General features: G+C 59.4%; 2 protein-coding genes across 4 annotated transcripts; both read right to left on the reverse strand.

Moving 5' to 3' along the window:
* Positions 1 to 730: 730 nt before the first annotated feature.
* MYDGF (myeloid derived growth factor) lies at positions 731 to 5531 on the reverse strand. Its single transcript, XM_027706125.1, has 6 exons — positions 5354 to 5531; positions 3942 to 3992; positions 3020 to 3081; positions 2623 to 2704; positions 1970 to 2042; positions 731 to 1601 (listed from the first exon to the last, which is right to left on the reverse strand). Exons 1-6 carry the CDS (start codon positions 5519 to 5521, stop codon positions 1522 to 1524), a joined length of 516 nt encoding a protein of 171 aa, XP_027561926.1. The 5' UTR covers positions 5522 to 5531; the 3' UTR covers positions 731 to 1521.
* A 337-nt stretch (positions 5532 to 5868) lies between these two features.
* LOC113978859 (cathepsin L1-like) lies at positions 5869 to 10811 on the reverse strand. Of its 3 annotated transcripts, none has more exons than XM_027706122.1 (8): positions 10187 to 10811; positions 8174 to 8299; positions 7910 to 8032; positions 7282 to 7431; positions 6819 to 7043; positions 6575 to 6737; positions 6328 to 6442; positions 5869 to 6075 (listed from the first exon to the last, which is right to left on the reverse strand). In XM_027706122.1, exons 1-8 carry the CDS (start codon positions 10187 to 10189, stop codon positions 5976 to 5978), a joined length of 1005 nt encoding a protein of 334 aa, XP_027561923.1. In that variant the 5' UTR covers positions 10190 to 10811; the 3' UTR covers positions 5869 to 5975. The 3 variants fall into 3 exon arrangements, with proteins under 3 accessions (XP_027561923.1, XP_027561922.1, XP_027561924.1); XM_027706121.1 differs by having other exon boundaries at positions 8174 to 8362; XM_027706123.1 differs by lacking the exon at positions 10187 to 10811 and having other exon boundaries at positions 7910 to 8066; positions 8174 to 8227.
* Positions 10812 to 10837: the final 26 nt, after the last annotated feature.

Consider the following 10837-nt stretch of genomic DNA (forward strand, 5'->3'; position numbering starts at 1 on the left):
ATGAGCCCCTCTCGTGGCTGTTCCCTTTGTCCCCATGATTTCCTACACCCCAGGCCCACACTTAACCCCCCAAACTCTTCACAGCTTCTCTTCACATCCAGGTGTCTCAGCTGAGCCTTCTTCCCCACAGCAAACACCTACCTCACCCCCAAATCCTTCCCTTTTTGTCCCAGGGAAGGCCTGGAGAGCAGACTCTCTGCCAGAAGAGCCATCTCACAGCCTGGGTTTCCCATCCCAACCCTGGGAAATGAGTCCCTTTGCTCTGGTTCCCTCCAAGTGACTGGTTTAAACAGCAGAAGGGTCAGAGACCGGCAAAATGCAGCTCAGAGCACAGGGGGGAGCACACTGGGGACACTCCTGGGCCCTGCAGGTCATCCACAGGTCCATAAAGTGACAGACAGAGGAGAAAAATGCATTTCAGAGCAGCCTGGAGAGCAGAGCTCGTAAAACCCCCAGTGCAAAGCACACCCAGACTGCCAAAAAACCAGGGAACTGCCCCAAAAATGGGCAAAGCACCAACCAGTGATCACAACCAGCCAAAGGGATCAAAGGTGACAGTGCAAACTGACAACTGCAGCCTTGCTGTCACATGCTGGGGCTCTCTTTGGCTGGGCAGAACCCCCACAAACCCTCTGCACCCCCCCAAAATTCCCGTGGGCTCCTCCTGGCCGAGCAAACCCTGAAGGTCCATCCAGCTGGGAAGGGCAGGAGTGAGAGAGCAGAGCAACCCCAGGCCAGAGCACGCTGCTTCATTGCTTTATTTGTGCTGGATTTACACAGGAAAGGAATTGCACATTCCCTGTTATTACTGCAGATAAGAAAAAAAAAAATCACTTTTCTTGTAGGTATAAAACAGTCCTGTGGCTGTGCTGAGACGTGGAAGTGCTGCTTGGATTGATTCCTGGTTGTGTCAGAATAAGCTGCTCTGCCTTCCCCCCCATCCAAGCCATCCCCTGGCAGGTCCAGGGCATCCACCCCAGGGATGATCTCTCAATAAAGAGTCAGGAGAGCTTTGGCCAACTCCATCCTCTCCTCCTCTCTAAATGAATTATTTCCTCCTGCCACGCTGGTGGAGGGAGAAATCCCATCTCCCCTCCAGAGGCTACAGAGTTAACAACTTCCCTTCAGCAAACCCTGCTTAAATCCAGCCACTCACTTATCTCCCTGCACTGCTCTTCCCAGCAAGGGAGATAAGGAGCCCCCCGTGCCACATTCAGAGGATCAGCCAAGCAGGAAGAGGGCCTGGAATGGCTGCCTGTGGATCAGGAATCTCCAGGGAGGTTTCCAGCTGCAAAAGCACGTTGTTACTCTGACACAAGACAGAATTAAATGTGCCCTCACACCTCCAGGCCCCGCTCGTGTGGGACCCCAGCACGTTTCAGTATTGAAAAACAGAAAAGTTTGGCCAACCCAAAAAGAAAAAAAAAAAACAAAACAAAAACCCCTCAGTTAAACCAGGAATCCTCTTTTCCTGCCACGTTCTTCTGGCCAAAACAGCCTGCCCAGGGCTGGCCTCGGGGGTCACAGCTCGTCACGGGGTGTTTTTGCTACAATCATGAGCTTGGACAGTTCAAAACGGAACTTGCCTTCCCTGTGAGACACTGGAGAGAGAGAGAGAGAGAGAACAAGCACAGGATCAACAGATGGGAAAGCACGAACAAAACAGCCCAAAAAAAGCACAGAGGCACGAACAAAACAGCCCCGCTGGGTCCCTTCCAGGGTGGGGAAGGCAGCGAGTCTGGGCACTGAACTTCCTCCTCCTGCACGTGACAGGCTGGTGGGATAAAACCCTCCTTCCTCCACCTCCCTGAGCTGGAATGGGAGCCCCAAACCCCTGCTGCCAGCTCTCCAGAGCACTGCACCCCTGGCACTGTCCTCCCATACACTGTCACCTGTCAGTGTACAGGATTTAAGCTTAAACTGCCTCCCACACCACCCCCTTCCTCACGCGGTTCTCTCCGTCACAGACCTGTTGTTTCAGCGACTTCAAACTCTTCCTGTTTTAAGGGGATGTCGTTTTGGGCACCCACAGCAGCTTGAGACTGAAACAGGAAGGAAGAAGGTGTGAGAGGGTTGAGGCAACCCAAGGAGTTGCAGCGTTCAAACCCAACAAACAGCAGCACATTTTGGGAAAGAAAAAAACCCAACAAACAAATTTGTGAGCTGTGTGGAGCAAAGGAATTACGTCCACAAAGGAAATCTGAAGGAAAATCTCTGCCTGTTTTTCCATTTCTTACTAAAGCACAGACTGGTGTCCTTGGGGTGATTGAAAACCTCACCCCTAAAGGCTGGGGGATGGAAGAAGGAGGCAGACGAAAACACCCGGAGAGGTTTTATTTACTTTGTCACATGTGATTTGTTGGGGTGATCCAAGACTTCCCACCATGTCGTGCCTTTTGGAGCCCCCCCTTCCCAGCAAACCCACGGATTTGAGGGGGCAGAACCACAGTGGTGCAGGGGAGCCCACCTGCAGCCCCTCTCCTGCCCGCCACCAGCCTCTAATTGGGGACGTGCCGGAGCACATTTCATTGCACAGATGTCTAATAAATGTTTTCCGTGCCTAATTCATGTTTTATAGCAGCCTCCCACACTCCTGCTTCCCAGGGATCAGCTGGGACTTACATAAGCCATGGCATACTCTATCTTGGCTCCTTTCACTTCAGCTTTAAACTGGGTAAAGAAGAGATAAGACTTCCCCTGGGGCCTGAAACGAGAAAGCAGAGCCTTTGTCAGCGGCAGAGAGGGTGGAGGTGCAGAGGAGTGAAGGATTCCCAGCTCCCTCCCTCCCTCCACAGCCACCTCTGGATCTCCTGCAGCTCCATCCAGCGCTGAGGGTGGGAGAGGGGGACACAGAATATTTATAAACCAACACTGGGTGAAGAGCCCAGCAGAGCCACAGCACCCCTTGGGAGAGGAAAACCCTCCCTGCTGGGAGGCAAATCCACCTGGGGAGCAGAATCCCTGTCCCACATCCCCCCCTGGCTGGCTGCTGGTTTGGCTGAGGTCACACAGAACACACCTCCAGATGGAGCAGGAGAAGAGCCCGTTGTCTTCGCTGATCCCAACGTTCATCTGCCATTGCTGCAGAGGGAAAGGTCCAAACAGTCACTGGGGGGAAGAGCCTCGTGCTCCCTGCACGGCCCCGGGGCCACTGACCCCCCTCCAGCTGCAGGATGAGCTCCAGCAGCCCTAAAACAACACAACAGTCCCTCTGGCACCAAGCTCAGGGCCTGGTGGCTCCCTGTCCTCTCCACAGTTCCGTCAGTGCTGTCACAGAAAAGAGCTTAAAAGTCTCATTTCCTTTTAGGCTAAAAAATAAGGACTTGGCTGAGACAGGACTTGCTGATAAGAAAGTACAAATAAAAAACCTTCCAGCCTCCCAGAGGAGACAGGAGTTACTCCTGCGAGGTCCTTCCCACCAACTGGGGTGTGAAAATGTCACTCCCAGTTCTCCAGCACAGAGATTTGTTAAGTCACACGATACCAGACTGGTTTGGGTTGGAAGGGACCTTAAATCTTATCCCATTCCACCCCCTGCCATGGGCAGGGACACCTTCCACTATCCCAGGTTGCTCCAACCTGGCCTTGGACACTTCCAGGGATGTGGCAGCCACAGCTTCTCTGCCCAACCTGTGCCAGGGCCTCCCACCCTCCCAGGGAGGAATTCCTGTCCAATATCCCATCTATCCCTGCCCTCTGGCAGTGGGAAGCCATTCCCTGTGTCCTGTCCCTCCAGGCCCTTGTCACAGCCTCGTTACAACACACAAAGGACACTTTGGTGCAGGGAGCAAATCCAAAACGTTCCACATGGTGCTGGAAAAGGTGCAACCACCCTTCCCCACAGCTCCCTGTCCCTGGAATCAGCTCTTCCCAAAGGAAACCGGTTTCCTCCCTCCATGCAGGGACTGGGACTGGGGAAGGGCAGGGTTTGCCCAGCTCACCTCGTTGGTCCCTCCCTGGGCCGAGTAGGTGAAGGTGCAGCTGTAATCCCCCTGCCAGGAGAGAGGGATGTGAGCTTAAGCAGGACCTTCTCTTCCACGGAATCAAGGAATTCTTTAGGTTGGAAAACACCTCCAAGACCACAGAGTCCAACCATTCCCCCAGCACTGCCAAGGCCAACACTGACCCATGGCCCCAAGTGCCACATCCACCCAGCTCTTCAATCCCTCCAGGAGTGGGGACTCCACCACTGCCCCGGGCAGCTGTGCCAGGGCTGGGCAGCCCTTTCCATGGAGAAATTTCCCTAAGATCCAACTAAACCTCCCCCGGTGCAACCTGAGGCCGCTCCCTCTCGTCCGGGGTGAGGACTCGTGTCCTGGGGGGGACCTGCAGCCCCTTCTCCTTGCTGAGCCTCCTCCCCATGGGGACCTTCTTTCTTTGAGACCCCCTTCCCCTGGCAACCCCTCCCTGCCCTTGGGATACTTCATCCCTTTGGAAACCTGCCCTTGGGGACCATTATCCAGGGCAGGCAGCCTTCCCTGGGGACCTCCTCGCTGCAGAGACTGTCCCACCTTGGGGACCCATTTTACTTGGGGACCTCCTTCTGCTGGAGACCCCCACTTGGGGGGACCCCAAGTCCTCGGGGACCCCCATTTCTGTGGGGGCTTCCTCTCTCCATAGAGGACCCCTCTTCTCCCTGGGAGCCTCCTGCCTTTGGAGGTTCCCTTCCTTGTGGTCCCCTCTCCTCCCTGGGGACCCCCTCCCCAGCCCCTCTGGAGACACACCCTCCCTTGGAGACCCTCTTTCTCTGTGGGATCCCCCTGCCTCAGAAGTTCCCCCTGTGGATCCCCCCTCTTCCATGGCATCCCCCTCCCCTTGGAGCCCCTCCTTGAGGACCCCTGGGGGACCCCCTTTTTCATGGGGACCCCCTCTCTTGCCCCTTTGGAAACCACCCTCCCCTCTCCATCAGGGACCCTCCTTCTCCCTGGGCTCCTCCTGCCTTTGGAGCCCCCCTTGGGGACTCTTCTCTCCTTGAAGAACCGTCATCTTGGGGTCCCCCCTTCTCCTGGGCTCTCCCCGGCCATTGCAGCCCCTGTTCGTGCCCCCTTTCTCCCTGGGATCCCCCTGCCTTTGGAGCACCCCCTTGGTGCCCCCTCTCCCCCTGGTGACCCCCCCTTTCTCCCTGTGTCCCCCCCGGCCATTGCAGCCCCCCTTGGTGCCCCCCCTCCCCCGGGATCCCCTCCCTCAGACACCCACCGAGACCCCCTTCCTACCGCTGGTCCCGCCCCCCCCTTCGCGTCCAGCCAATCCCCGCGGCGGGAGGCGTGAGCGACGTGGCTCGCAGCCAACCAGCGCGAGGCGCGTACCCCTCTCCGCACCCGCTCCCTCCTTCCCCTCCCTGCCGGCCGCTCACCAGGCTCCGGGAGAAGGAGTGAACCTCTCCGCCGGGCCGCACGTCGAACCCGGCCGTGCCCGGTTCCGCGCCCGGTTCCGCGGCCGCACTGGCCGCCAGGCACAGCAGGGCGGCGGGGACGAGCGCGGCCCACGCCCGCCGGCCGCTCCTCCCTGTGGGCGCCGCCATCTTGGAAAGGAAGCGCGGGCTACGGCGGGCGGGAGGGGTCAGCCCGCGGCGGCGGCGGCGCCACGGCCGCCATGTTGGGTGAGGGCAGGGGGTGTGGGCAGGGGAAACCTGGGGGGACACGGGGACAGGGGACAAGGGGACAGAGGGCTGTGGGGACGGGCAGGAGAACACCGCGACAAGGGGCTGTGGGGTCAGGGGACTGCAGGGACGAGGGACCACAGGCACAGGGAGCTGTGGGAACAGGGGGACAAGGGGGCCATGGGGACAGGGGACCGTGGGGAAACAAGATGAGCATTATGGTCCCTTCCAACCCAAACCATTCCACATGGATTCCATGACGAGGACAATTAACCATGCCACTTTTAATTGCTTCTTGCTGCACACGAAGAAAAGCCCCTTTTCCAGACGGAAACAGTCGTGGAAGCTCAGCTGGGGCAGGGAGGGCTGTCCTGGCTCAGGGCAGGGGGTAACTGGCCTGGTTGGCCACCCCACACTGGTTGCCGGCGTTCTTCAGCAGGAACATGTAGCCCTGCTCTCCCCACGTCTCTGCCCAGCTGCAGGAAAAGATGGGAGTGAGCTCCTCCTTGATCCCAGGCGCAGGGAACAGCCCTGGCTCGAGGAGAGACAAGGAGGGGAACCAGAGCCCCCAGAGGCCCCATGGGACGGGGCCACGGGTTAGTGCTGGTCTTGGCAGGGCAGGGTTAGTGGTTGATCTTAGAGGGCTTTTCCAACCCGGATAACCCCACAATTCCGTGGCGTGGGGGCGGGAGGGGCAGCGGGTTTGGGGGGACACGCTCAGCCCTCACCTGTTCTTTAGGATCCAGTAGCTGAGGTTGTGCCCACCCATCGGGGCTGTGCCGTAGCCCACGGCCAGCATGGCGTGGTTCGTGCTCCAGTTGCCGGAGCCGCAGCCGAAGATGCCTGGGAAGAGCAGAGCTGTGCTGAGCCGGGGGCCGACCCCGCTCCCTTCTCCTTTGGGGTGGTGGGTCCCGTTCCCCCGGGGAAGCTCAGCAGCCCAGCCCTGCCTCGGTTCACCCCCCCACGCCGCAGTACCCGACTTGTAGAAGCGAAAGGAGCTGGCGTCCACCGACACCGACACCGGGCCCACGGTGGCCACCGCCTGCGCCAGAGCCTCCTCGCTGCCCCGCGCCACCCTCACGAAGCCGGAGCAGTTGGCCGCCTTGTCCTGGGGGTTGTATCGGCAGCGGGAGTTGTCCTGAGAGCGGGAGGGTGTCACCACGGCCGGGACACGCCGGCACTGCCCCGCCCCGGCCCCGGGTGCCCTGCTGTCCCTCACCGTGCCCACGTAGGGGTAGACGCGCTCCGAGTTGAGGCCGCCGTTGTCGCGCACGTACTGGAAGGCCTGTTCCATGTGGCCGCCGCAGCAGCCGCGGTTGCCCAGCTTTCGGGTGCAGTCGATGAGGTTCTGCTCGCTCAGCACCACCAGCTTCCCCGTCCGCTTGAACATCAGCCCCTCCAAGGCCCCCGTGGCACTGAACGCCCAGCAGGACCCGCAGAACCCCTGGGTGAGGTGGGAACCGCAAGGAGGGGGGGTCACGGCACTGCCCCAAAACCCCCCAGGCAGGGACCCCGTGGCCCCCCCCCAGTGCTGGTCTGGGCTACAAAGTCACGGTGGCCAAAACTGCGGAGCTGCTCCTCGGGGTCACCCAGAGGATTTGGGGGGACTGGGAGGATGCTGCTGCTTGGTTCTGCTGCCCAGACTCCCACAGCCCCGGCCAGACCTCCCACCCCGTGCCCACCTGGTTCTTCACGGGTGTCACGTAGCCCTTGGCCCTCCAGTCTACGCTCACAGGGGTCTTCAGGGTCACCGAGGCTCGGAAGACCGGCCCCGGCTCCTCCTGCTGCGCCGGGATGAAGCCGTTCAGGAGCCGCTTAAACTCCTCGTTTGTCTGCAGGTCACCAAAGGAAAACTCGTGTGATGCCAAGGGTGCCCCCCTGGCAGCACCACAGGGCCCCACCAGCCACCAACCCCCGGGAAGCAGCCTGGCCCCAGGGGTACCTGCAGCTCCCCGTGGAAGGGGCTGGGGGTACCCAGACCCTGGATCAAGCCCTGGGTACACCAGGGGGTCCCTGATCCCAATGTCCAGCCCTCAGTGCTCCAGTGAGTCCCCAGGCCCCAGATCGAGCCCTGGGTGCGCTGAGGGATCCCTAATTCCCAGATCCAACCCTGGGTGCTCCAAGAGGTCTCTGATACCCCACATCAAGCCCTCGGTGCCCCAGGGGATTGCTGGTCCCCTGATCCAGTCTTGAGTGCACTGAGGGGTCCTCAATCCCCGGATCCAGCCCTGGGTGGCCCAAGAGGTCTCTGATCCCCCGATCCAGCCCTGGGTGCTCCGATGGGTCCCCGGGGAAGGTGTCAGCAGGTACCAGGTCCCCGAAGTGGTTCATGGCCAGGCGGTAGCTGTGCTTCCCCTGCGCCTCCTCCCAGTTGTGCTGCTGGATGTGGCGCAGGTTCTTCTCCCAGATCTCCCTGCGGAAGGTCTCATCCTCCTGCCACAGGGATCAGAAGGATCGGGAATGTCCCCTGGGAGCGTGGGGACACAGGATGTGGTGCACATGGGTGGCTCTGGGTGAGATCCTCCAGAACCCACCCCAGCACGTGCTGGGAGGTTTGAGGGCGGCAGGACCTACCCCTGGATACTCCTTGGCATGGAGACTCTTCCACTCTTCCCAGGCCTCCTCCAGGGTGGGATCCGGGGCGGCGGCACAGCCCAGCAGGGCCAGCAGCACCCCCAGAGTCACAGCCAGGGCTCCCAGCTGGGGGGACGGCGAGAGCGGGGTCAGGGGGGCCCCAGGCTGAGCCCTGGGAGCAGTTCCAGCCTGGATTAGAGGAGGGGAGAGGCAGGGAAAGGCAAACAGAGCGGCTGAGCCGGAGGGAAGAGCAACACGTTGGTTCCATCAGCTGGATCAGCTCCTGTGCGGCCTCGCTGCTGTTTGACAGGAGCTTTAGGAGGTCTCAGCTGCCCTTTGGGTGGCATTTAACTGTCCTTTCTGGGAGAGGAACGAGCAGCTTTGGGAGAGAGCAGAACCTGGATGGCGGGAGGAGGCAAATCCTGGCAGAAGGGCAGCGAGGGCGGCAGGGACGGAGCTGGTTGTCCCCCTGAGCACCCCACGGCCTCTCCCCGTTCCTTTTGTGAAAAATCCTGATGGTTTCCTCCTCCACTGGATTGTCCCACTTTTTGCCCTTCCCACGTCAGCTCTCCCAGCACCACCAAGGAGCAGGGTGAAGGACCCTCCCCAGGAACTCAGCACCAGCAGGATGGGGCCCCAAGCAAAAGGATGAGGGGTCGTGTCCGGACCCTCTGGAGCAGGATCTGTGTGTTCACAAAGGGTGAACAAGAGGATCTCCAAGGTCCCTTCCAACCCAAACCACTCTGTGATTCCACGATCCCAGAGAGGCTTTGGGAGCAGAGGCAGAGCCCAGTGGAGCAGAAGCTGCGATGACCCGACTGGATGGAGCCGTTTTCACTGGAAATCCCCCAGAAATCTGCACCAGCCTCCAAGAGAGTGGCTGGAGATGGAACCAGAGAGAGGAGGTTTCTCTCCAGAGGCTGAGAAGCCGCTGCTCCACGCCCAGGCCTGAAGCCTCCCATCTGTCCTGGGGTGCCTGTGCGGACGTGCTGCACCAAAATCCCTCCGTGAGGATTTTCCAAGATCAATTTACACCCTTTCTTTTGGCCAGCACAGACACACACGGCCCAGCCCGGCCCAGCCCAGCCCCTTCCACCACAGCCCCCTGTGCTTTCCCTGGATACCCTACACCTCCTCTGGGGTCCCTGGGATTTCTGAGCCACTCCAGGTATTTTGGGGGTGCTGCCTGCACGGCCCAGGCCAGAGATCAAATGCCTGAGACACCCCCGGCCCCCCCAGAGTTTCCACTCACTCTCACTCCAAGAGTGAGAGCCGCCCTCGCACCTTTATCCCGCCTGCTCTGGGAATGGAGATGCCAGGAAGTTTTCTGTGAGAGCATCTTTCAGGGCAAGGAGTGACTCTTCTGAGCTAATTCTGTAGCTCGAGGAGCGAGTTTTGTTTCAAAAATAAGCCCTCGAGAACATCTGTTCTCCCTCCACGTCCTCCACCTAAAAATAAAGCCCCACGGGGTGGGTTTTTTGCGGGAGAAATGCCTCCCGAGCCGCTCTCGAGTCCCAAATTCTTGAGGAAGAGTCGTTTTTGCCCAGTTTCCCCAGCACCCGCCGCTTCCTCCCCGTCGTTACTGCTCAGGAAATTATCTCAACTCCATCCTCCAGCTGCAAATCCTCCACCCAGCACACCCAGCTGCTCCCTATTCCCACTACCTTTCCCTCGGGATGACAGGGCGGGGACCTCCCACATCATTTGTATTTCAATCCCCCGACAGAGCCTGTTCCATATGGAATAGCTCAGGATTGCGGGAGGCTGATTTCCCACTTAATTCCTCTCGGGATTCTTCAACCCCCCCAAAAGAAGAAAGCAGCCCCTCTTCAGGGCTCCAAACAATCCTGCAGCGAGCTGGGGGGGATCAGAGGAGCCGACAGATCTGCAAACTCTTCTAGACAAGAGCGTTTTAAGACATTTTAAGAAACACTTGGCTTTTCGGGGACAGGAAAAAAGCAGTTTAAATTAAGACTGGAAAGCAACAACCCCTGCAAAAATAAAGCTTCTTACCATCCTCAGGCACCCACCCGGCTGTGAGGGTGGCAGGGAGGGGGGGAGCAGCTTTGCTGGCTGCAGGTTGCTCTTATGGACCCTTCAAGAGAGCTGCAACTTTCCCTCCATCACGTCCCTCCTTCCGCCCCTCCGACCTCAAAACCCGCATCCGGGGTTGGGCTGTAGAAGCCAAACAATAAACTGCAATAATTGGGACAATTATTTGGGCACGGGGACAAGAAGGGGTCGGGGAGGGGGAGATGTGCTCCCAGTTGTCTTCAGGAGACAAAATGCTCCGGCTGTAAGAAGCTTTGCATTTAAAACGAGCCTCAGGCAGCATCCTCAGGGCATTAACAGAGGGCTAATTAACGCCTGGCTCCCGTGGAGGAGGCAAGGCCAGGTTTGGGAAGCTTTGAGGGCAAGCAGGGGCAGGCCCAGCTCTGCAAAAAGCAGCTCCTGTGCGTGTCCCAGCGTGGGATCAGAGCCCCTAAATCCCACGGGAGGGATGTGGGGTGTGGGGTGAGGTGCCCACCCCCAGGCTGGTGCTGCCTCGCTCCAGCCAGGAACACAGCCCAGGATTCCCAGCCCTCAGTGGCTGGGATTGTGCTTCCCCCGAGGAACATCAGGGATTTAATATTCTCTCCACTGCTCGGCACAGAAAGGAACAGA

The sequence above is a fragment of the Neopelma chrysocephalum genome, unplaced genomic scaffold (genome assembly GCF_003984885.1).
Source record: "Neopelma chrysocephalum unplaced genomic scaffold, ASM398488v2 Primary Assembly neopelma1_365, whole genome shotgun sequence".
NCBI lineage: Eukaryota > Metazoa > Chordata > Aves > Passeriformes > Pipridae > Neopelma > Neopelma chrysocephalum.